This window comes from Thalassophryne amazonica, chromosome 12 (genome assembly GCF_902500255.1).
Source record: "Thalassophryne amazonica chromosome 12, fThaAma1.1, whole genome shotgun sequence".
Taxonomy (NCBI): domain Eukaryota; kingdom Metazoa; phylum Chordata; class Actinopteri; order Batrachoidiformes; family Batrachoididae; genus Thalassophryne; species Thalassophryne amazonica.
In genome coordinates, this window is record NC_047114.1 from 97,358,368 (window position 1) to 97,386,150 (window position 27,783).

Sequence of the window (27,783 nt, forward strand, 5' to 3'; positions counted from 1 at the left end):
CTTTTCAATTAGTGGATTACCGGTTATTGAAGCTAACTTTTTGGTTAGCTGTGCCCACCACCGTTGAGATGTAAATATCTGAGTAACTACATCGCCTCGGCAAATGAAACTAAACGGCTTAATGTTGAGCACTAAGATATATCCAACAAAATGTCAATGAGAAATTCAAAGGTTTGTGGATTTCACAAGTTTTCAATATGTGCTCGGCCTGTGACGCGGCACATGTCGAGTCGGTCGACTTCCCAATCTGTCCTTGCAGGAATCTGGGTCTCCAGACTTGATCTTCTTAAAAATGTTTCCTGAACCCGCTCGACCATCTCGTTTGATACTGGCGGCTGTCTGGATCCTTTTGTCCGGCACAGACAGCGGTCCTCTGTGAACTTTTTTCCATGTCCAAATCTGCATTGCAGCTGGTGCATTTTTTAATTCTTTCAGAAGTGCACGCTGAGTGACTTTGATTCTGATTCCCAAGAGGAAATTCATTTCATTGCGTTCACAGCGACGCACTTCCTCAGCCGCGGTGGTGCGACATCCTCATCTGTGTGTTCCAGATGGAGGGGCGGAGGTCGGAGGTTAACCATCAGAGTCCTGCTGGTTTACGGCAGACTGAGATCCAGATGCTCCTCCCGCCTGCTTCCTGTGTCTTTACACACACAAAAAATGTTGATATCATCTTGTTTTTTGTTTTATTTGTATCTTCTATAAAAATGTCCAAATAAATACGCTGAGGTTCCCAGTAACTAAACATTCAATAATAACGGGACGTTTGACACTGAGGTGCCAAAGTTTGTTTGACGTTCGCAAAACACACGAGTTTGAAACAGTGTGTTGAAGCTTGTATTAAATTGTTATTTTGGCAGGATGTTCAAAGCTTCGTTTGTTACTGAAACACCAGACAGGATTCAACAGATTTGAACTTATGGTGCTGTTACGTACAAAACAATTATTGAAAGGAAATCATAAACAGACTATTAGTAGTCCTAAAGTGCAGACTTCAGCCAAAGATTAGCATCATAGCGTTGGTCTTTTTTTGTTTGTTTGTTTGAATAAATATTTACATACCTTTTTTATCACAGTTCAACTTAAGTCTCAACTTTCGACTTTTTCATACGTTTTCTGAATATTGTTTAACCATTAAGTTTGCAGTGGAGGCAGTGAGGGGGGCACGGTTACATATGTGACATCTTTTTTGTTAAACGTGTTTTTTTGTGTTAAACAGAGACGTTTCTACACACAAATATAGATCTGTGGAAGTACTTCAGCCACATTAAACTGTCAGGTCTGGGAGCATCGACACACTGTGGAGCCGCCCTGGGTCCTGGCTGGCAAACGTCTAGGCCTCCCTGAACTGTCGAGATTAGATTAAAAAAATACTTTTTTACACACTATACCCCCTTTAAATCTTTCTGAGGTAGAGCCATATCACCAACAAACAGGCAAACAAACATTATCTCCCTGGCAGACTGGAAAATAATCCCACAGGAGTTTAGGGATAAAGTACCCCAGTTTAAATTTTCTTCACGGGAATTTCCAAACCTAAACTATCCAGTTTTGTATTTTGTCACTTCTGAAATTCCACATGCACAACAAACATTTGACACATCACAGTACAACTTTTAGTTGGTTCAAAGACCTGCTGGTTTTTAGGATTCTTAATGTATAGGGCGTGTGTGCTGCACGTACTAGCACACAAACAGACACGATCAAACATATTTCAGTGGCTCATATTGTTACTAATTCACGTTCACCCGAAAGAAGTCAACCACGGGTCCCGTCTTATTGAACGTGAAGGTGAATATCACCGGTTCTTCTGGATTCAGGTGCCTGAGCAGCTCCCTGGGTCATCCTGAGAGTTTGTAGGACCCACAGTAACCTGCTAGATGTCTTTGGTCGTAGGTCTGTTTGGAGGATCTGTGGGTACTGAGGGAACGACCTTATGTTAATTGAATGCAAACATCGGGAGACTAGGATGAGCAGGATCACTTCCAGTATGTGGGAAGATCATCTATGACATTTTGGTCCTGTGGTGCGTTTCTCCGTGCATGGTCAAGTGCACAATTGCCGGACAATCACTGGATGGTTATTTTTGGGATGTGGGGATGATCCGGGGCTAAGTGCTAACATGACTTTGGCCACGTTTCAGTCCCCAACTGCAGGTTTTCCTCCAAACCCTAAAATGTCTTTAAATATTAAACCCTTTTTGTCATGAAATTGTTGTTTAAACACTTCATTTAAGTTGAGATAAGGTCACTTCACGTAAAGCAAACATGGTCTGTGTTGTCCTTTAGCTGTTCATCGGTAACCAGAACCATGATACTCCAGAGCTGAGGTCCATCGGCCCCTTGCTGACCCGCTTCATCAGGATCTACCCAGAGAGAGCCACCAACGAGGGCCTGGGCCTCCGACTGGAGCTCCTAGGCTGCGAAGTGGAAGGTCAGTCTCACCTGGGGCCGCAGCTCACAACAACTAACAGCCTTTAAAAATAAATTTAATAATATTTTAGATTAGAAAATTCATGAAAATAATGAAAAATGCCTTTACAGCTACACACCTTATGAAAGACATTTGGACCTTCTGATGAGCTGGTGCTCCTCAGTAAAAAAAAAACAAAAAAAAAAACCGAGCATTTTGCTTGTTTTCTCCACAAGGTTCCATTTTAAAACGGTGAAACAGGACTTACTGTTAATTCTAATGTACTATCAGTTCATGTTTATATGTGTCCAGTTTGAAGAATCTGAATTTTTAGTTTTGTTGGAAAAATGGACGAGAGTCTTGAACTTTCTATTCGATGTACATGTGGCGTTTTTCTGGAGGTTCCTCGTTAAGCATCATATTTTTAAAATTTGCATTCAAGTACAGTTAAATATGTTGTAAACATCCTCAACGTCCCACAATTCCAAATGTCCTGAGTTTGGTTTGAGTATTTATTTCTGAACATATTTTAACATGTCAGCGGCCTCAACTCGTGACAGGCGGCAGGTGAAGGTTGCAGATCTTCATGTTTGATGATTTAAGGTGCCAGAAATCCAGGTTTTTATCTTGTAGAATGCATCAAACTGAACTTATGGAGCCGTTTCTGTAACGAGTTGATGTTGGCTGAGTTGTGTTTCTTTAATGGACTCCATCTTCTTCTCTTCTCTTGTTCAGAGCTCACGACTCTGCCGCCACCCACCACACCAGCCGCCTCCACACTTCCCATGACTACGTTTGGCGCAACCATCACAGCGCCCATCACCGTCCCCGGTACAACTATTGTTACCAATACAGAGGTACTGGAGGACTACGACACCTTTACAGGTATGCCCACGAAACCTGTTCACGCCCACGACACCTGTTCACATTGACAAACCCTGTTCATGCCCACGACACCTGTTCACATTGACAAACCCTGTTCATGCCCACGACACCTGTTCACATTGACAAACCCTGTTCACGCCCACGACACCTGTTCACATTGACAAACCCTGTTCACGCCCACGACACCCGTTCACACTGACAAACCCTGTTCACACCCACAACACCCGTTCACATTGGCAAACCCTGTTCACGCCCACGGCACCCGTTCACATTGACAAACCCTGTTCACGCCCACGACACCTGTTCACATTGACAAACCCTGTTCATGCCCACGACACCTGTTCACACTGACAAACCCTGTTCATGCCCACGACACCTGTTCACATTGGCAAACCCTGTTCATGCCCACGACACCTGTTCACACTGACAAACCCTGTTCACGCCCACGACACCTGTTCACACCAACGAAACCTGTTCACGCCCACGAAACCTGTTCACGCCCACGACACCTGTTCACACCAACGAAACCTGTTCACGCCCACGAAACCTGTTCACGCCGACGACACCTGTTCACACCAACGAAACCTGTTCACGCCCACGAAACCTGTTCACGCCGACGACACCTGTTCACACCAACGAAACCTGTTCACACCAACGAAACCTGTTCACGCCCACGAAACCTGTTCACACCCACGACACTTGTTCACACCCACGACACCTGTTCACGCCCACGAAACCTGTTCACACCAACGACACCTGTTCACATTGACAAACCCTGTTCACATTGACAAACCCTGTTCACGCCCACGACACCTGTTCACACTGACAAAACCTGTTCACACCAACGACACCTGTTCACATTGACAAACCCTGTTCACACTGACAAAACCTGTTCACACCAACGACGCCTGTTCACACCAACACGTCACCATCTGTTTATTTACACCGTACTCAGAAAAAACAAGTTTTACACTATCAAAACTACACAATGCTATGTATACTACACAAATCAACACTACCAGTACTACACAATACTGTACTATCAATACTACACAGTACCACATATATACTACACAAATCAACACTACCAGTACTACACAATACTGTACTATCAATACTACACAGTACCACATATATACTACACAAATCAACACTACCAGTACTACACAATACTGTACTATCAATACTACACAGTACCACATATGTACTACACAAATCAACACTACCAGTACTACACAATACTGTACTATCAATACTACACAGTACCACATATGTACTACACAAATCAACACTACCAGTACTACACAATACTGTACTATCAATACTACACAGTACCACATATGTACTACACAAATCAACACTACCAGTACTACACAATACTGTACTATCAATACTACACAGTACCACATATGTACTACACAAATCAACACTACCAGTACTACACAATACTGTACTATCAATACTACACAGTACCACATATATACTACACAAATCAACACTACCAGTACTACACAATACTGTACTATCAATACTACACAGTACCACATATGTACTACACAAATCAACACTACCAGTACTACACAATACTGTACTATCAATACTACACAGTACTACATATATACTACACAAATCACCGCTACCAATACTACACAATACTGTACTATCAATACTACACAGTACTACATATATACTACACAAATCAACACTACCAATACTACACAATACTGTACTATCAATACTACACAGTACTATATATACTACACAAATCAACGCTATCAATACTACACAATACTGTACTATCAATACTACACAGTACTACATATATACTACACAAATCAACGCTACCAATACTACACAATACTGTACTATCAATACTACACAGTACTACATATATACTACACAAATCAACACTACCAATACTACACAATACTGTACTATCAATACTACACAGTACTACATATATACTACACAAATCAACGCTATCAATACTACACAATACTGTACTATCAATACTACACAGTACTACATATATACTACACAAATCAACACTACCAGTACTACACAATACTGTACTATCAATACTACACAGTACTACATATATACTACACAAATCAACACTACCAGTACTACACAATACTGTACTATCAATACTACACAGTACTACATATATACTACACAAATCAACACTACCAATACTACACAATACTGTACTATCAATACTACACAGTACTACATATATACTACACAAATCAACGCTACCAATACTACACAATACTGTACTATCAATACTACACAGTACTACATATATACTACACAAATCAACACTACCAATACTACACAATACTGTACTATCAATACTACACAGTACTACATATATACTACACAAATCAACGCTATCAATACTACACAATACTGTACTATCAATACTACACAGTACTACATATATACTACACAAATCAACACTACCAGTACTACACAATACTGTACTATCAATACTACACAGTACTACATATATACTACACAAATCAACACTACCAGTACTACACAATACTGTACTATCAATACTACACGGTACTACATATATACTACACAAATCAACGCTATCAATACTACACAATACTGTACTATCAATACTACACAGTACTACATATATACTACACAAATCAACGCTACCAATACTACACAATACTGTACTATCAATACTACACAGTACTACATATATACTACACAAATCAACACTACCAATACTACACAATACTGTACTATCAATACTACACAGTACTACATATATACTACACAAATCAACACTACCAATACTACACAATACTGTACTATCAATACTACACAGTACTACATATATACTACACAAATCAACGCTACCAATACTACACAATACTGTACTATCAATACTACACAGTACTACATATATACTACACAAATCAACACTACCAATACTACACAATACTGTACTATCAATACTACACAGTACTACATATATACTACACAAATCAACGCTATCAATACTACACAATACTGTACTATCAATACTACACAGTACTACATATATACTACACAAATCAACACTACCAGTACTACACAATACTGTACTATCAATACTACACAGTACTACATATATACTACACAAATCAACACTACCAATACTACACAATACTGTACTATCAATACTACACAGTACTACATATATACTACACAAATCAACGCTATCAATACTACACAATACTGTACTATCAATACTACACAGTACTACATATATACTACACAAATCAACGCTACCAATACTACACAATACTGTACTATCAATACTACACAGTACTACATATATACTACACAAATCAACACTACCAATACTACACAATACTGTACTATCAATACTACACAGTACTACATATATACTACACAAATCAACGCTATCAATACTACACAATACTGTACTATCAATACTACACAGTACTACATATATACTACACAAATCAACACTACCAGTACTACACAATACTGTACTATCAATACTACACAGTACTACATATATACTACACAAATCAACACTACCAGTACTACACAATACTGTACTATCAATACTACACAGTACTACATATATACTACACAAATCAACACTACCAATACTACACAATACTGTACTATCAATACTACACAGTACTACATATATACTACACAAATCAACACTACCAATACTACACAATACTGTACTATCAATACTACACAGTACTACATATATACTACACAAATCAACGCTACCAATACTACACAATACTGTACTATCAATACTACACAGTACTACATATATACTACACAAATCAACGCTACCAATACTACACAATACTGTACTATCAATACTACACAGTACTACATATATACTACACAAATCAACGCTATCAATACTACACAATACTGTACTATCAATACTACACAGTACTACATATATACTACACAAATCAACACTACCAGTACTACACAATACTGTACTATCAATACTACACAGTACTACATATATACTACACAAATCAACACTACCAGTACTACACAATACTGTACTATCAATACTACACAGTACTACATATATACTACACAAATCAACGCTATCAATACTACACAGTTATACAACATGTTATAAAACATGAGTACAGAATGATGAATTAGATGATGTACGTGTTCAACATGTGTATCTGTAGCTGTGAAATCTCTGTAAGTCAGGTGTGTGTTGACCTTTGACCCCACACTGACTGTCCTCTCTGTCTGTGACAGGAAGCCTGATGGTGGCCGAGCCCACGCTGGACTTCATACCAGGTGAGGATTTACGTCTTTTAATTCTCTTTCCTTCTTTTTAAGTTCTTGTTGTTTCTCGGTGTTTCTCGTTTCTGTCTTTGATCACCGCTAGTCGATCAAAGTGTGTTTGATCTGCACCAAATAGACTTTCTGAGGAGACGTGAAGCAGAAAAATAACTGCAGCGAGAGAGAAAGAACGCGAGCGAGCGACAGTGAATCAAAATGAGAAACAAGGGAAGGTTACAGATGTGGAGAAAAGAAACAGAGCGAGGGAAGATAAAAAAAATACCAAGGTGGGACGGAGAGAAAGCGAGAACAAGGGAAACAGAGAGAGAGAGAGAATTAAAGCCTCATGGGTGTCAATTAGCCGAATCAAAGCGCGGTGTGGAGACAGTTCGGGCTGTGGGGGGGTGTTATTAGCTCCGTCCTCATCCCTGTGTCCTGTTTGCTGCTCTGAAATAAAATGTCAGGAGTTCTGTGGTTTCTGTTCATCTGCACGCTGCAGTGAACCGCTGCCACCAGTCGGCGTTGGCTTTGGGGTTTTGTTGAACAGGTTTTGTTTGTGGCGATCTGCATGCCCCCCCACCTGCTGTCTTTCATCCTCTCATCCTGGTCCTCCCCTCATGTGAGTGTCAGTGCTGGTTTTGTATCAGCGGTGAGGTTTTTCTTCCAGCGTCTGGTCGAGGCCGGACAGGGACAAGCGGCCCGCGGCGCTGTAATTCGTGATGTTTCTCGCCCGCTCGGTCTGTGAGAGGCTTTTGTTTGGTCTGATACACTTTCCACTAAATATACAGTTCATTCTGAGAGCACAATACAGCAGGAGCAGCTTTCTTTCCATATGTTTGATATACGAGTTGTGGTGGAAAAGAAACTATCACTTGCACAAAGTGATGAGGAGAAATGAATGCCGCTGATCAGAGGCTCACAGGCTGGGTGTTTGTTGTTGTTGTTTGTTTGTTTTGTTGTTTTTGGACCCTGAACAGTCCTGTCAGATCACACAACACCCACAAAAACCAAATTAGAAATATGTTCCTTTCAGGTTGTCTGGAATTGAACATAATTATGAAGAACAGTGAATATCAGCAGTAGCGGCTCCAGATATTTTTATCACGGTGGGTTGAGACAATGTCGTGTTATGGTGACAGAATTTTATCCAAAATGTGCAAATGTGGATTTTAAAACAAGCGATAACGGCCAGAATACTCTGACACTGACAGAACCTTTATAGCTCCAATAAATTTTCAACAGCAACATTTTCATACAGCAGATAGAAATAACAGCAATTATTTAAAAAAAAAAAAGAAAAATCATCATGAATCTTCTGAAACAAAACAAATTGCATATTTGGAACATTTTGGCAAAACTTACAGTTGGAGTAATAGAAAAGATAATCAGCTAACAACAAATGACAGAGTAGACGCTTTGCTCCTTTAGGTGGCGCTATTCTCTATTCATATCACAAGCGATGACACTGTCCACTCAGGTCCATAAGTATTTGGACAGTGCCACAGGGTTTTTGTTTCTGTGTAGGCTCTCAGTTGTCCAGGTGGTTTCCATAGTAGAGAAGCTTGAATCTTCGACTGGACTGGGTTTTTGGGTAATTTTGCCTCCACAATGAAATTAAAATAGAACGTTGAAGATGTTCTTGTTGTGTTGATTTTCAGCCTTAATTCACAAAAATTCCATTTGAGAATTTGGACATTTTTATACTCAGTCCCTCCATTTTTACAAGAAGTTCTTGAGACCCACCGGTAGTAGTGCTGATCCCTGGATTCTTTAGCGTGAAGCAGATGAGACTTTATGACTCCCAGTGGACGGGTCTCCGTTCTGACACAGGTTACTTCCCCAGCTAAGGCTGGGGTGGACGGAGATGCTGTAGATGATGCATTTTGTCCAGCGATACAGACAGATAGTATTATAAGGAACTGAACCCAGGTCTGCGTATTAGCAGCACAACCCCTTATAACTGACCTGCTTCATTTTTAGAGCCCATCAGGTTGTTTCAGGTTACTGAACACGACTTGGACTTTATTTACATCAGTTCTTAGAAATCCAAACACTATGGTACTGTACAGTAAATCTGCCTGGAGGAGACAGTTATCAAAAACTAAGTGACCGTGCAAGAAGGAGAAAAGTGAGGGGAGTCACCAAGACAGCTACGACAACTCAAGTGACAAATCTTTGCAGCTTTGAAATCTTTTTTACTGAATGTCACTTTTTATGATACGGTTTCTCTTTGCTGCAGAGTACCTGTGGTTTGCCTGCAACTTTGACTTCTCATCATTCTGTGGTTGGACCAGAGAGGGCGCTGCAGGCGCACAGTGGCTCATCCAGACCAACGGAGCAGCCGCTGTCCACAGAGGCCCAACGCTGGACCACACAGGTATGAGATGCACCGCTAATCACAACTCAGCAGACCCTGTGGGGCATCCGCGGCGCTGCACGGCGCCCTGTTCACGCCTCCAGTAGTTGCATTTTCTCTCTTCTTGTGCGTTGTTGTGAAAATCATATCAACCGTTAATAACCGAGCGCGAGTGCTGCTTTAGTCCCAGTTGCTTGAATCCGTCTCCTGAACACTGCACAGAACTAACTGGCTCCATTTTAATGGAGGTTGTTTAATTGTGCAGCAGATCTGCCACATGTAATGTGTAGAAGTAGGATTTTTTTTTTTTTTATGTAAACAGGAAGTCTGTCCAAAAGGTGCTCTGAATAATTTCTCTGCCACTAGATGTCAGACTTATGCCACAGTTCAGGTTGTAAACAAAGCTCTCCTCCTCGGCCACTCCTCCCCAACTCGTCCTCAGTATTCAGCAGAGTCAACAGCAGTTGGAGTCTTTTAAGAGCTCCAGCAGCTCTCTACGTACAGAAGTCACAACCTCTGTGGATTCTTGTAAGAACACATTCTGGGTCATTTTCTGCCTCTAAATGTGATTTGTGGATGCATTTCTGGAATGTAGCTGCAACTGTCTGTCATCTTGAAAAGTGAATAGTGAGTACTGCAGAGGGAGACGGCAGCGGGTTCACAGAGCAGAGCTCACATGCACCGAAGATGCACTCCTGGAAATCTCATGCACCAAACGTGCCTCGGGACCAGACTGGGAATGCAAACACAGCAGAAAAGCTTAAAGCACAGAGGAAGTGTTGCTTCATTTTCTGAACAGGATGCAATTAAAGCTGCACGGCCTCTGGGAATTTTCTTTGGCACCAGTATAATTTATTCCTTAACATTTAAAGAAGGAATACATAACATGATATCGTCAATATGATCAAAATTCACACTGTCTAGAAACAATTTAGAATTTTGGCCCCTGATGGGTAGAAAATCAAGCGATCAGGTGATGAGGTTAAAATGAGCTGTCATTTTGTAACATATATATATATATATATATATATATATATATATATATATATATATATATATATATATCCATCCATCCATCCATCCATTTTCTTCCGCTTTATCCGGAGTCGGGTCGCGGGGGCAGCAGCTCAAGCAAAGCCGCCCAGACCTCCTGATCCACACACACCTCCCCCAGCTCCTCTGGGGGAACCCCAAGGCGTTCCCAAGCCAGCCGAGAGATGTAGTCCCTCCAGCGTGTCCTGGGTCTTCCCCGGGGCCTCCTCTCAGTGGGACGTGCCCGGAACACCTCTCCAGCGAGGCGTCCAGGGGGCATCCGGAAAAGATGCCCGAGCCACCTCAACTGACTCCTTTCGACATGGAGGAGCAGCAGCTTGACTCCGAGCTCCTCCCGAGTGACCGAGCTCCTCCTGAGTGACCAAGCTCCTCACCCTATTTCTAAGGGAGCGCCCAGCCACCCTGCGGAGGAAACTCATCTCGGCCGCTTGTACTCGCGATCTCGTTCTTTCGGTCAGGAGCCAAATCTCATGACCATAGGTGAGGATCGGAACGTAGATTGATCGGTAAATCGAGAGCTTTGCCCCCCTACTCAGCTCTCTCTTCACCACGACGGTCCGATACAGCGACCGCATCACTGTAGATGCTGCACCGATCCGTCTATCGATCTCACGCTCCATCCGTCCCTCACTCGTGAACAAGACCCCGAAATACTTAAACTCCTCCACTTGAGGCAAGGACACTCCACTGACCTGAAGAGGGCAAAGCACCTTTTTCCGGTTGAGAACCATGGCCTCGGATTTGGAGGTGCCGATTTTCATCCCGGATGCTTCACACTCGGCTGCAAACCGCCCCAGTGCACGCTGAAGGTCCTGATTTGACGAAGCCAACAGAACCACATCATCCGCAAACAGCAGAGACGAGATTCTGTGGTTCCCAAACCAGACCCCCTCTACACCCTGGCTGTGCCTAGAAATTCTGTCCATAAAAATAACGAACAGAACCGGTGACAAAGGGCAGCCCTGGCGGAGGCCAACGTGCACTGGAAACAGGTTTGACTTACTACCGGCAATGCAAACCAAGCTCCTTCTGCAGTCGTACAGGGACCGGATAGCCCTTAGCAAAGGACCCCGGACCCCGTACGCCCGGAGCACTCCCCACAGGGTGCCCCGAGGGACATGGTCAAATGCCTTCTCCAGATCCACAAAACACATGTGGACTGGTTGGGCAAACTCCCATGAACCCTCGAGCACCCGATGGAGCATGTAGAGCTGGTCCAGTGTGCCGCGACCAGGACGAAAACCACACTGCTCCTCCTGAATCCGAGGTTCGACCATCGGTCGAATTCTCCTCTCCAGTACTCTGGAATAGACCTTACCGGGGAGGCTGAGGAGTGTGATCCCCCTATAGTTGGAACACACCCTCCGGTCCCCCTTCTTAAAGAGGGACCACCACCCCGGTCTGCCAATCCAGAGGCACTGTCCCTGATCGCCACGCGATGTTGCAGAGGCATGTCAGCCAAGACAGTCCCACAACATCCAGAGACTTAAGGTATTCAGGACGGATTTCATCCACCCCAGGAGCCTTGCCACCGAGGAGCTTTCTAACCACCTCGGTGACTTCGACCTGGGTAATGGATGAGTCCCCAGTCTCTGCTTCCTCTTCGCAAGACGTGACGATGGGATTGAGGAGATCCTTGAAGTACTCCTTCCACCGCCCGACAACATCCCCAGTCAGGGTCAACAGCTCCCCACCCACACCATAAACAGTGCTGGTGGAGAGCTGCTTCCGCCTCCTGAGACGTCGGACGGTTTGCCAGAATCTCTTCGAGGCCGACCAATAGTCCTCCTCCATAGCCTCCCCGAACTCCTCCCAGACCCGAGTTTTTGCCTCTGCAACTGCACGGGCTGCGGCACGCTTGGCCGGTACCTGTCAGCTGCCTCTGGGGTCCCACCTACCAACAAAGATAAGTAGGACTCCTTCAGCTTGTAAAGATAAGGAAGAGATATATATATATATATATATATATATATATATATATATATATATATATATATATATATATATATATATATGCGTGTGTGTGTGTGTGTGTGTGTGTACATTACATTAAAATGCTTGGATTTCAGTAGAAACTAAAATTTTCAGTTTTGTGAAATGTGAAAAGCCGTACAGCTTTAATCTACTAAACATTTACTGTATTAATGTTCAAGATGTGTTTAAAATTCCATTCATAGGAGCTTGAACTTTTTTAATGACATTTCAAAGGACTGTGTAGATGTTCACTCATTCAGGAGTTTTAACAGTCAGAAACGAGCTGTGTGTGTGTACAGAGTTTATTGGCGCTTTCAGCCTGTAAAGATGTTGAAAGCGGACGAAGACCTTGAAATGCCTCCTCATCTTATTTTTTTTTACATTACATTCAGTTTCATTGACATGTTCCGTGCTGGCCTTGTCTGCTTTCACATCTTTGTGATGGATGTTTGCACAGAAACAGCAGCAGCACTAAAGTGAAGGACTTTGCCTCGATGTCTGATTAAAAAAAAAAAAAAGATCACAGATTAAAAACAAAAACATCCTAAACCAAAATGAAAGCCTGAACCGCTAAAGTCATCATGGGAATTTTTATATTACTGTGTTTGTAGGGGATAAGTATAAGTATAAGTAAGTAATTCTGTGTAATTATTTGAACGATGCAACGCTTCACCTCTTTCCTTGTCTTGTGCTGCCACCTGCAGGCGGGCCAGGGAACTTCATCTACATGCAGCTCAGTGAAACAGAACCACTCAGCAAAACCCACGAAGAGGATGGTGACCACGAGAAGGTGGCGAGGCTGGTCAGCCCGTCCATCACCGCCCCGGACGCTGACCTGTGCATGTCCTTCTGGTATCACATGTTCGGCGAACACGCGGGGGCGCTGCACATCAAGCAGAGGAAGGAGGCGGAGGCCGGTCAGATCCTGTGGACGGTCAGCGGTCATCAGGGCAGCCGCTGGCGGGAAGGCCGCGTGCTACTGCCGCACTCCAGTGCCTCCTACCAGGTCAGGTGGAATCAGCCACGTCATGTGACTTTAAGGAGGACTTTGAAAAGGTCATGTGATAAAACTAGTCATCCAGCCATAAGAATTAAACACAAAGGACACGTAAGGATTTGACTCCAGACTTTTTGTTTGAATATAAAAAAATATCCAAGTGAGCATTAAGATGAAAACGTTATAAAAATCAAAATAAAGAAGATAAAGTGCAGTAATATTCCTTATATTAAATTAGAGCATTTTCCTGCAGGTGCCGCAGGTTAACAGGAGATAACGGGGTTAGCATCAGCCCGCAAGACAGAAACACCCAAAATCACAGATTAAAAATATTAGCCATTCATGCTACTTAATTTGATCAGTGTTAGCTTTTTCAAAAAATACACTCTGTTTGTGAAACTGTTTATTTACCATCTGTGTAGTGGCTGCACCAGCTAGCTTAACCTAACCTAGCCTAGCCTAACTTAGTCAATACTGTGACTATGCTAATGTTTCTTGTCAGCCTGTAGCTAACTCTGAGAGCATTATAAGCAAATAATGTGTTCATCTATGCTCTTCATCTGACTTCAGAATGAGGTTCAGGTTAATATTGGAATAATTATTAGCAATACTGAGCACAACCGCTAGCTCAGTTACTATTGTAACAAAACTTACATGATGTCAGTAATTCCTCTTTCCATAAATATAGAGTTTGTCTACAGATATTTCGATCACCACTATTGTAATTATTAAAATAATAATTGTCGCTTTTTTTTTCTTTTTTTGTTTTAAAGAAAAATAAGTTTTACTCAAATCTTTAATGTTCTATTTATTTTCACAATGAGATTCTGTGGCTGTGCCAAGTTTAATTATTTGTGACTTTTTTTTATTACTATTATTATTTTGAACATATGCATCAAACACCAGGTAATAAATAATACATCTCTGCTGAGACAAAGAAGCCTTTTGAAATAAGCCGGAGCTGTTGGTGTGTTGTTTTTGACAGGTGGTCGTGGACGGAATCGCAGACAGACGCAGCTCCGGTCACATAGCCGTGGACAACATTCAGATTATGGACGGACTCAGCGCTGAGGAGTGCAAAGGTAACGGATAACCGCAACGTCACAGCTGGAAATTCTTACTGTTTGGTTCCTGATAATTAAGTTGGACTTTTATTTATTTATTTTAAAGCTTGTTTCCTTTCTGTTCTTATCATTTATTTGTTGTAGATAGATACATATACATATATAAATATATACATTTTCATTCAAAGGTCTCTGATTAACAACTTATCGGAAAGGTAACGGAGGTCAGTCATGTGGGCGTGTCTTACAGAGCGAGCACAACTCCAGTTAGAGCGCCGCGCTCATAGAGCACAAACCTCCTCCAACACGAGTTTCCAATTCCATAAATATTTACCTTGGAAAAAAAATTCAAGGTCAAAGTCCTGTTAGAAGTGACTTTTTGTAAGTTAAACTAGATGTGACCAAATATCAGGAGGATGCATTTAATTCATGCACTTGAATCAAAGTTTTTTTATTGTATTGTCAGTTTTTGGTTTTTTTTTTCTCAACTTTTTGGTTTCTGAATTCTTTTGTTATCTCTGCTGTGCACAATCTGTTGTTGCTTTTTGGCACTTGCTTTCCAACTGACAACTGGAAGATAAACACGCATAAAATTGGAACCTGCATCCAGTTTTGGTGGTGTAGGTAAATCCAGAACAGAAAAATGAGAGTGACTGAGATATAATGTCAAATCTACACCAAATGGGCTTTTCAATATTAAGTTCATATGTCCAAAAAATCCACACTCTGGATCAGATCCAGATCAAACTTTGTCAGGTGATAGTGAGTATCAGTCTGCACTTTCAAATATGAGAGTGATTGGGGCACGTTCGATTAAAATATACATTCAATGGGGTTTTCAATGTTAAATTTAAATGGCCACAAAATCTGTAATCTGGATCAGATATGGATCAAACTGTCAAACGATAAAGGATACCATCCTACATAACACTCTCAAATTTGAAAACAATTTGAGATTGTTTTTTGTTTTTTGTTTTTTTTTGACAGCGTTATGAATTTTTTAAAAATTGTTCAATGTTAAAGGATAGGGATTTTTCTAATTTTCCAAGATTTTTCCTGATTTTACCCTTTGACCTATGACCTTGAAAATTGAACCAGTTCTTGTCTGTTGCCTATGTCATAACAATATATGAAAAATTGTGGGTTACAGGCTGTTCACAAACAGATAAACAAAGAAACAGGGGCGAAAACAAGTTGACGGAGGGAAATTGTTGTGTGGGCCGCTGAAGAGGAGGTACTGCTGGCCCACCACCACCAGAGGGCGCCCTGCCTGGAGTGCGGGCTCCAGGCACCAGAGGGCGCTGCCGCCGACGAAGGCTGTCAGGGTGACAGCTGTCACCCATTACTAGACACAGCTGACTGCACTCAGGACGGAGTATATCAGCAGGACAGCGTCTCCACCTCAGTGCCGAGATATCGCCTTGAGATTAAGGTAACCTTCTTTGCTAGTATATATATTGAGGACTCTGATAAACCTTGCTAAACCATTTCAGGACAGCTGATTACAGAAAGCACCTTGCTTGGATAAGTACTCACCTTCCTGCTTCATTATTACAAGAGGTGGAGGCGGCTTCTCCCCTCTCCGTCTACTGGGTGCTGTCGCATCCATACCTGTGTGTTTGTGCTCTTTCCCGCCAGCAGTACCGGATCCGACGAGCGAAGGCAGTGGCCACCTGGGAATTCGGGACTTGGCGGTTCCAGTACTCCTGGTTTTCGGTGGCAGAGGAAATCTGGGTGGTTCCGGTTCGACTGGGACGGACGTCTCCTACCTTCGAGCCTGCCCACACAACACCAGCAGATTTCGACTTACAACTCTAAAGTATTAATTGTTGTATTGGTTGTGCCCTGTTCACAACAGTAAAACTTGTTATTTCACCTTTCTCTATTGTCCGTTCATTGCGCCCCCTGTTGTGGGTCCGTGTACCTACACTTTCACAACAGGATATCTCGGCCAGCGTCATGGATCCCGAGGGGCGTCAACCGGCTGTTGAACGGCCAATGGAAGAACAGGGCGCAGCGGCGGCTTCGGGAGGGGTAATCGGTGAGTTGCAGCGGATCCTCACCGCTTTCACCACTCGGATCGATTTTATGACCGAGCAGCACGTTCTCCTAAACCGCAGGGTGGAGGCTCTCGCCGCACAAATGGAAGCGCGCCCTCCGGGCGCCGCTGCGGCTCTCCCTCCCGAGGACCCTGCGTGTGAGAATGACGTTCCACTGGTTGTTCAACGGCCCCTTCCTCCGTCCCCTGAAGCATACATAAGCCCTCCAGAACCGTACGACGGCTGTGTGGAGACGTGCGCGGACTTCCTTATGCAATGTTCGCTCGTCTTCGCTCAGCGTCCCGTGATGTACGCAGCTGATGCTAGCAGGGTAGCTTATGTAATCAACCTGCTTCGCGGGGAGGCACGCGCTTGGGCTACAGCGCTCTGGGAACAGAGCTCACGGCTCCTTCAGTCATACGACGGGTTTGTACGGGAGCTCAGAACGGTGTTCGATCATCCCAACAGAGGAGAGTCCGCTTCAACCGCATTACTGTCCATACGACAGGGACGTCGGAGCGCAGCTGCCTATGCAGTCGCCTTCCGCATCGCGGCAGCGAGATCCGGCTGGAATAGCACTGCCCTCCGCGCTGCCTTTGTAAATGGATTGTCTCTGGTCCTAAAAGAGCACCTGGTGGCTAAAGACGAACCGCGGGATTTAGACGGGCTCATTGATCTGGTCATACGGCTTGACAACCGGTTAGAGGAACGTCGCCGGGAGCGAGGCGAAGGGCGTGGCCAGGCACGGGTCGTCCCTCTCCCTTCCGGGTCCGATCGAGTTCCGCCGTCCCCACGCTCCTCTGTTCCGGCGCTCCGTGCGCTTACGGCTCCCCCTGCTGTCGAAGCTATGGACACGAGCAGGGCAACATTTAGGGCACCTGAAGCACAAAGGAGGCGGGCCCACGGAGCTTGTTATGTTTGTGGCTCGAGTGAGCATATGGCAAACGATTGCCCCGAGCGGTTAAACACCGACGCCCGCCCCTAGAGACTGGGCCAGGGGTGGGCCAAAACATGCACGTGGGACACACCCACATTGCTACACGACTCCCAGTCACGATCCTATATGAGGATTCAACCCTGAAAGCCCCAGCACTGGTGGACACGGGCTCTGAGGGGAATCTGCTTGACAGCAGATGGGCCAGGGAGATAGGGCTCCCTCTGGTGGCTCTTACCTCGCCTGTGCAGGTTCGGGCACTAGATGGCTCCCTACTCCCACCAATCACGCACAAGACACCTCCAGTAACTCTGGTGGTGTCAGGTAACCACCGGGAGGTGATCGAGTTCTTCGTGACTCAGGCCACCTCCCGTGTGGTTTTAGGGTTTCCATGGATGCTGAAGCACAATCCCCGGATTGATTGGCCGTCCGGGGTAGTGGTACAGTGGAGCGAAACCTGCCATCGGGAGTGTCTCGGTTCCTCGGTTCCTCCTGGCTCCCAAGCTAAGGAGGAGGTCCGAGTCCCGCCCAATCTGAAGGCGGTGCCAGCGGAGTACCATGACCTCGCTGACGTGTTCAGCAAGGATCTGGCCCTCACGCTACCTCCCCACCGCCCGTATGATTGTGCCATTGATTTGGTTCCAGGCAGTGAGTTTCCGTCCAGTAGGCTGTACAACCTCTCACGGCCGGAACGCGAATCCATGGAGACCTACATCCGGGACTCTTTAGCTGCCGGGTTGATCCGGAATTCCACCTCACCGATGGGCGCAGGTTTCTTTTTTGTGGGTAAAAAGGATGGCGGGCTTCGTCCATGCATTGATTATAGGGGGTTGAACGAGATCACGGTTCGCAATCGATACCCGTTGCCCTTGTTAGATTCGGTGTTCACCCCCCTGCATGGAGCCAAGATGTTCACCAAGCTGGATCTTAGGAATGCGTATCATTTGGTTCGGATTCGGAAGGGAGACGAGTGGAAGACGGCATTCAACACCCCCTTAGGTCATTTTGAGTACCTGGTCATGCCGTTCGGTCTCACTAATGCTCCCGCGACCTTCCAAGCGTTGGTAAACGATGTCTTGCGGGACTTCCTGCACCGGTTCGTCTTCGTGTATCTAGACGATATACTCATCTTTTCCCCGGATCCTGAGACTCATGTCCGGCATGTCCGTCAGGTCCTGCAGCGGTTGTTGGAGAACCGTCTGTTTGTGAAGGGCGAGAAGTGTGAGTTCCACCGCACTTCTTTGTCCTTCCTGGGGTTTATCATCTCCTCTAACTCCGTCGCCCCGGATCCGGCCAAGGTTGCGGCGGTGAGAGATTGGCCCCAACCCACTAGCCGTAGGAAGCTGCAACAGTTCCTCGGCTTCGCTAATTTCTACAGGAGGTTCATCAAGGGCTACAGTCAGGTAGTTAGCCCCCTGACAGCCCTGACCTCTCCAAAAGTTCCCTTCACCTGGTCGGACCGGTGCGAGGCCGCGTTCAAGGAGTTGAAACGGCGCTTCTCGTCTGCACCAGTTCTGGTGCAGCCCGATCCTAGCCGCCAGTTAGTGGTTGAAGTGGATGCCTCGGACTCAGGGATAGGAGCGGTGCTCTCCCAGAGCGGGAGGACCCCCGCTGAACGGAATTATGACGTCGGCAATCGGGAACTCCTTGCTGTGAAAGAGGCCCTCGAAGAGTGGAGACATCTGTTGGAGGGAACAGCCGTGCCATTCACGGTTTTCACTGACCATCGGAACCTGGAGTACATCAGGACCGCTAAGCGTCTGAACCCCAGGCAAGCCCGCTGGTCATTGTTCTTTGGCCGTTTTGACTTCCGGATTACCTACCGCCCCGGGACCAAGAACCAGCGATCGGATGCATTGTCCCGGGTGCACGAAGAGGAGGTCAGAACGGAACCGTCGGATCCCCCGGATCCCATCATCCCGGAGTCCGCTATCGTGGCCGCCCTCACCTGGGACGTGGAGAAGACCGTCCGGGAGGCCCTGACCCGTGTCCCGGACCCCGGAGACGGACCAAAGAACAAACTATACGTCCCACCAGAGGCCAGGGCCGCAGTCCTAGACTTCTGTCACGGTTCTAAGCTCTCCTGTCACCCAGGGGTGCGAAGGACCGTGGCAGTCGTCCGGCAACGCTTCTGGTGGGCATCCCTGGAGACCGACGTCCGGGACTACGTCCAGGCTTGTACCACCTGTGCCAGGGGCAAGGCCAATCATCAGAAGACCTCAGGGCAGCTACAGCCACTGCCCGTGCCTCATCGCCCCTGGTCCCATATCGGCCTGGACTTCGTCACGGGTCTCCCGCCGTCCCAGGGAAACACCGTCGTCTTCACGATAGTGGACCGTTTCTCCAAGGCGGCCCACTTCGTGGCCCTCCCGAAGCTCCCTACGGCCCAGGAGACAGCGGACCTCCTGGTCCACCACGTCGTCCGTCTGCATGGCATACCATCAGACATCGTCTCCGATCGCGGTCCCCAGTTCACCTCACATGTCTGGAGGAGCTTCTGCCGGGAACTGGGGGCCTCGGTCAGCCTTTCGTCCGGGTACCACCCCCAGACCAACGGGCAAGCAGAGCGGGCCAACCAAGAACTGGAGCAGACACTACGCTGTGTGACAGCCGCGCACCCGACGGCCTGGAGTACCCACCTGGCCTGGATCGAGTACGCCCACAACAGCCAAGTGTCATCAGCCACCGGCCTCTCCCCGTTTGAGGTGTGCTTGGGGTATCAGCCCCCCTTGTTTCCGGTGGTCGAGGGAGAGGTCGGTGTGCCCTCGGTCCAGGCCCACCTACGGAAGTGCCGTCGGGTGTGGCGTGCTGCCCGCTCTGCTTTGTTGAAGGCCCGGACGAGGGCGAAGAAACATGCAGACCGGCGGCGGGCCCCGGCCCCCACGTACCGTCCTGGGCAGGCAGTGTGGTTGTCCACCAAGGACATTCCCCTTCAAGTGGACTCCCCCAAGCTCCAAGAACGGTACATCGGTCCCTTCAAGGTTGTCAAAGTCATCAATCCCGCCGCAGTGAGGCTTCAGCTTCCGGCCTCACTGCGGATACACCCAGTATTCCACGTCTCCCGGATAAAGCCCCATCACACCTCACCCCTCTGCACCCCGGGTCCGGCACCACCTCCTGCCCGGATCATCGACGGGGAACCGGCTTGGACCGTGCGCCGGCTCCTCGATGTCCGTCGAATGGGCCGGGGTTTTCAGTACCTGGTGGACTGGGAGGGGTACGGCCCTGAGGAGCGCTCCTGGGTGAAGAAGGGCTTCATCCTGGACCCGGCCCTCCTGGCCGACTTCTACCGACGCCATCCGGACAAGCCCGGCCGTGCGCCAGGAGGCGCCCGTTGAGGGGGGGGTCCTGTTGTGTGGGCCGCTGAAGAGGAGGTACTGCTGGCCCACCACCACCAGAGGGCGCCCTGCCTGGAGTGCGGGCTCCAGGCACCAGAGGGCGCTGCCGCCGACGAAGGCTGTCAGGGTGACAGCTGTCACCCATTACTAGACACAGCTGACTGCACTCAGGACGGAGTATATCAGCAGGACAGCGTCTCCACCTCAGTGCCGAGATATCGCCTTGAGATTAAGGTAACCTTCTTTGCTAGTATATATATTGAGGACTCTGATAAACCTTGCTAAACCATTTCAGGACAGCTGATTACAGAAAGCACCTTGCTTGGATAAGTACTCACCTTCCTGCTTCATTATTACAAGAGGTGGAGGCGGCTTCTCCCCTCTCCGTCTACTGGGTGCTGTCGCATCCATACCTGTGTGTTTGTGCTCTTTCCCGCCAGCAGTACCGGATCCGACGAGCGAAGGCAGTGGCCACCTGGGAATTCGGGACTTGGCGGTTCCAGTACTCCTGGTTTTCGGTGGCAGAGGAAATCTGGGTGGTTCCGGTTCGACTGGGACGGACGTCTCCTACCTTCGAGCCTGCCCACACAACACCAGCAGATTTCGACTTACAACTCTAAAGTATTAATTGTTGTATTGGTTGTGCCCTGTTCACAACAGTAAAACTTGTTATTTCACCTTTCTCTATTGTCCGTTCATTGCGCCCCCTGTTGTGGGTCCGTGTACCTACACTTTCACAATAGAAATAAGGACTTCTGTGACTAATATTTCAATTTAAGTAACAGCAGAGGACGAGACACAGAATTAGAATGATATACAATTAGAATTATGATTAACATGAAATCATACAGTATTTTACAATTAATGGTTATATTTTGAAAAATGATTTGTATATTTATTGCATTGATGTTTATTTTATAGATTTTAAAAATGTAAACTATTACCCCTTTAATTTAATCAATGTGATTTTCACTTTAATTTGCTTTCCAAGTGCAATTTTGCCTTTTGCCTCCTGTAGGTTTTTGCTATCTTAATTAAGCTGTAATGTTTTTGTGTTTTTATATATGTGTGTGTGTGTGTGTGTGTGTGTGTTTGCTTATCTGTTTTTCTCACTTGCCTTTTTGCGGCTCTACTGTAACAAGTGACTTTCCCTGCCGTGGGATCATTACAGTCTTATCTTATTCCTCCAGATCCAGAGGCTCCTTCATCTCCGTCAACTGAAATCTTCATCCTCCGTAAGTATCCTCACCAACTCGGACACTGTCTCCACTTTAGTCGAACCTGAGCAGCGGTAGAGTAAGTTAGTACCAGAAATTAGTACCAGAATAGAACTTAAAGGGTTCCCATTGAGTCAGGATGGGCATCCAGTGTAAAATTTGTGCCAAATCTGCATGCGGATACATATGATCTGCTGTGGTGACCCTGAGTGAAAAAGGGAGAAGTGGAAAGAACTGACTGTTGTTGGGGTTTATTTTGTTTCATAGTTGTAACGCTGTAACGTGCCCAGAAGAAAAAAAAAAAAACAGAGAAGAAGACGTGGACCATGAGCATGAAGCTTGAGGGCAGACACGAATGCTAAAGCAGGAGGGAAAGCTGAGCCGTTGGTGTGGACCAACAATCAAACTTCTGCTTGGAGTCATGCAGGATTATACGTCGACTAAACAAGACACGACCGTTTGCTGCTTGTTGTAGAAGAAAAGGAGCAGAAGGTTCTTCTGTCGTAGCCCCAATAAGCTCAGGAGCTTCTGTAGCGTGAACACAAGTCCACAGTCTGCTGCTGTTCTTATTTTTATTGTGACGTGACATATTGAGGCCAGGCTGAGGTTAGAGAGACGGGACTGACTATGACATCATCATTTCACAAAAGTTGCGTATTGGTTGGACGCATTGGTGAAATCCAGAGGTGGCGTTTTGAGATTTATCCACTCTGCAACCCGAATTGAAAAACTAGCGTTTTTGGATTCCAAAAACGAAACACAAATATGATACAATTCTTTTGCAGATGAGCCTAAAGTCGTCTCCGTGTGACAGGGCCCTCAGACTCCGGAAAATACTGTAAATTTGTGCAAATGAGAGGGTGCACAGGAGACTGCTGAGGTGGTGAGTGTAGGTGAGATTAAATACTTTGGGTCAGTTGTTGAAATTAACAGAGAGTGCGGTCAAGGCAAATGCTCTGTGATGACGAAGATTGGCTCACGATCGATTCCCAGATGGCATAGAAAACCTCCATCCACGGCCGATCTAGAGACACCTCTGCGTGGATTTGTTTAATTTGGGAATGTCGTTGCACGCTGACAAACACACAGTCCTTGAGAGATCCTTAGCCTGGCTGGGAAATCCCAGACGATCAGGGTCTGAGGACCTGCTGCAGCCTTTATCCACTTTCACAGTCACTTGGTTACAAGCCGTCTCCTCCACCTGATTCCCCTTTGAGGACTTCTGGTTTCACCAGAGAGACCCGTTAGCCTTCTCGTGTTCAGGGTTCCTCTTGGGCTTTCATGGTTACCGTATCATCCACAGGGCACACAAGGTCCCCACCGTATTTCAGTCCAACGTGCATTCCCCTACTTGATCCTTTACCTGGGTATCACAACGTGGATGAGGAGTTGGATTTTGACACCTGGAGAGTGTGGTAGAGAGATGAAGAAAGTGGGCATAAGTGAGTAATCATCAAAGGATATGTGCAAGAGAGGAAGGGACGGTTTATAAGACTGTGGTGAGATCAACTATGTGGGATGGCTTAGCCTCTGTCTTGCTGACAAAAGACAGGAGACTGATCTGAAGATGCTGCAAGGATGGACAGGATCATGAATGATCATATCAGAGAGACAGAGCAGGTAGGAAGAGAGAAGGGACGGGGGTATATAGGGAGAAGGATGCTGAGGATGGAGCTACCAGGCAGGAGGAGGAGGAGGATGCAGAGGATAAGGTGAGATGGATCTGCAAATAGAAGAAAGTTACACCAACTAATGTCAATAGTAAACATTAAAGTTTGTGGTCAGAATCTTCAGGTTTGAGTCAGAAGTCATGTTGAAGTGCAGTGGATCACGACTGTCCTCTCTCTGCAGCCATGGACCCTCAGGAAACCAGTGAGCTCGGCGGACCGGGCAACATGCTGAAGACCCTGGACCCCATCCTCATCACCATCATCGCCATGTCCGCCCTGGGTGTGTTCTTGGGCGCCATCTGTGGCGTGGTGCTGTACTGCGCCTGCTCACAGGGCAGCATGACAGACAGAAACTTATCTGCTCTGGAAAACTATAACTTTGAGCTGGTGGATGGCGTGAAGCTAAAGAAAGACAAAATGAATGGACAGACTAACTATTCAGAGGCGTGAGGGGACAAGACGGGCGGAGCTGTGACGCTTCCTGAGGACATGTGATGCAGCCATTCAGCGTGAAGGAAGCAGGGCTGAAGCCACCAAGTGGACAGTAGGGTGGGCTGAACGTGAGCCGATGTAATGTTTTTATTTCTCAGGAGTGGAGGTGGAACGGACTGACCTGTAGGGGGCACTGTGTATAAAGAGTCTGTACAGCAAAAAAAGAAAAGAAAAAGAAAAAAATAAAATTTAAGGATTCTATTTGTTTTTGGATGTGATCTGTTGATTTCATGTACTCACATGCTGGTGTTGAGACCAATTCTGATGAAAGTATCGTTTGTGTAATTTTCTGGAAAGATAAGGTTTAATTTTGGGGCTTTGTTAGCGTCTTAATTTTTATTTTTTGTTTTGTTTGTTGTTTTTTTTCAGATGTCACTTACAGAAGAAGATATTTCCTGATATCGGGCTCTCTAGCTCGCCACGATGTGTTGTTATGAGCGTGTGTGTGTGTGTGCGTGTGTGTCAGATTCATGTACATCTGCATACACTCTGTGATGTGTACGTGTCACGATTTCTGAACGAGCGTGTGTGTGTCTAGCTCCAACGGTGCCTTTTTTCTCCTCCGGTTTTTCTGTTGCCCTCTTCTTTTCCGCTGGTTTTGTTCATCATCGGCTGAGCGTCCCTCCAGGGTTCCTACACAAAGATTTGCGTAAACTTTGATTTCCTGCAGGTTGCAATTCTGCTTTGATTTCTACTATTTATTACTGATGTAGCTGCCCCCTGACTCATGACCCCTACTCATTTGGCCATTCAATGTTTTGTCATTACCCGTAATGCAATGTGGCACTGTACTAGTGAGTGTGCGCGCCATACATCGTTTACGCTTGTCTGTTTCTCTATGTGGATTCACGTTTTGAAGGTTAATATTCCGAGATCTTTCAGGAATACAGCTGTCCTAAGATGGCCGAAGCTTTGGGGACTGACAACAAAGCAAGCTGCGGTCGTCGCTAATTTTTGTTCGGTGTATTTTGCTCAAATACTCAACAAAATAAATAAATAAATAACTGAGTAAAGAAATCAGCTCCAAATCAGAATTCTACCAGTGATTTTGGGTGCCTGCACCATTGCATTATGGGTAAAACGCTAAATTAAGGCTGCGGTCACTGCAGATGAACAACGAAGATTATAGCCGAGGGCTTTCACATGATGAACGACCACCAACTGGGTCGAACCCCAATATTTCCAACACATTCTCGCGCCAATTCATGATGACATCATGACAAGTGGGTTAATCTATCAGTTTGCGATACCACACGAAATGTAGACGTGAGACGGGGGGCGTTAGGGTTATGGTCAGGGTGTGACTGCCAGATTAATCAGCCATGGATAATCTTGTCACGAAAATCTACTACACCTCGTATTGCTATCAGCGGGGGCGCTGAGACTGGGCTGATATTTCCCAGGTACAGGTCATGTTAGCTTGAGGACCATGTGCTGTTCTGGCACATTGGGTCCAATTACAGAACACCCCCCCACCCCACCACCACCACCCGAGCCCTGTTTTGAGTTTTATACACGCTAGGGGCAGGTTTAATGTTGTAGTGAAATGCTAACATCCACTGAAGACTTGTACTGTGTGGAGCGGGATAACAGGGATTCTATCCCCTGAACCCTTTGGTTCATTGGTTAGCCTCTCTACCCGCTGAGCTCAGCTTTTTGCTGAAACAAAACATAACCCAGTAACAAATATAATGTGCCCTAATGAACAAATACTAATAAAATTATTTTCATGCCAGCATCATGCTAACAAACAAGCTAGCTTGAGTTGAGCAGCAGTTGTAGCAGCTGGCTAGCTAGCTCACTAGCTAATAAGTTAGTTACTTGGAAGGTATATTTTACAGTCATGATAACTGGAAGGTAATCTGCAAATCACTGTCAGGTTCTTTCTGGAATCGGTTAATTTTTTGGAGGAGTATGATCATTTAAAATTCCACACCATTCACAGTTACTACGGAGAGCAAGAAAACCATCAAAATAAAGCTAACTAACTACTCAGTCTGCTTGTGACGTTTTTTGTGTCGTATGGTGACAGTGTAATTGCCTTTGTATTCCATTGCTTATATTTAAAAAGAGAATTTTAATGCAAAAATATATATGAAGGGCTTAACAGATTTATATATTCGGACACTGCATGACAGATAGTTTTTAACATCTATAATCCTCCACCTGAGTAACAACAAGCTAACAGACTTATTGCATTTCTATGTTCAGCTAATATTGTCAATATCACAATTCTATCAGTTTTTATCAAAGAGCTCTTCTACATGGGGAGGGTCCACTGGTCCTAACCTCTTTGTATTATTTGATAGTCTATATGACAACTCCAAGCTGATTCACAAACAAATGTAATGCTTTCAAATAGCTAACAAACCAGATCCAGTTTTGTACAATTTACAAAAATGAAACATATGATTCTGTTGACATACACCATTAATCACCTTTAATTTTACTGTTGTCTATAAATCTGTTGAATTGAAAATCAATAAATAAAGGCAATTCACCACAATTGAATGTTTTTAATGGTCACACTTTTGTGACATTAGTTCACCTACTTTAGTACAACATTTAGCCTACCATAAATGTAAAAACAACTTCAACATGCTCTCCTTAATACTAGAAGTAGGAATAGTGGACCCTAGGACTAGTGGTAAGTTCCCCTTCATAAAGATTCAGCTAACAAGCTAATAATAAATATCTTCTAGAACAGGCTACAGTGAAACAAACAAACAAAGGTACTGAAATCTAACAGCAGACTGCCCAGGTCCCCTAATATTTATGTTTACAGCTTTTACAGACCAACCAGAAAAGCTCATCTCAAAGTTAATTGCTACTTAGCCTGCTAACATTTGCTAAGTCGGCAGCTAACAATGGCAGAATACAATGTAAGCAAATGAAAGTTAACTTATTGAAGAACTCACTACTGAATCATTAGCGTTGTTACTTTTCTGTGATTGTGCAGTTACACAAATGTTTGACCCACAGCAGGGTTAGCTGGGTTAGCTGGGTTAGCGGAAACGAGAGAAAAGCTGTATCTGTTGTCA

At 45.3% G+C, this 27,783-nt stretch overlaps 1 protein-coding gene across 1 annotated transcript in view; it reads left to right on the forward strand.

The window, feature by feature from the left end:
* LOC117522651 (neuropilin-1a-like) overlaps positions 1 to 27,163 on the forward strand; it is a 165,706-nt gene extending 138,543 nt beyond the window's left edge. Inside the window, exons 11-18 of the mRNA XM_034184103.1 lie at positions 2,289 to 2,433; positions 3,148 to 3,297; positions 7,582 to 7,623; positions 9,848 to 9,985; positions 13,696 to 13,997; positions 14,974 to 15,070; positions 22,554 to 22,598; positions 24,432 to 27,163. Coding sequence (XP_034039994.1) covers positions 2,289 to 2,433; positions 3,148 to 3,297; positions 7,582 to 7,623; positions 9,848 to 9,985; positions 13,696 to 13,997; positions 14,974 to 15,070; positions 22,554 to 22,598; positions 24,432 to 24,700 — 1,188 coding nt within the window. The 3' untranslated portion in view covers positions 24,701 to 27,163. The remainder of the gene's footprint in view (positions 1 to 2,288; positions 2,434 to 3,147; positions 3,298 to 7,581; positions 7,624 to 9,847; positions 9,986 to 13,695; positions 13,998 to 14,973; positions 15,071 to 22,553; positions 22,599 to 24,431) is intronic.
* Positions 27,164 to 27,783: the final 620 nt, after the last annotated feature.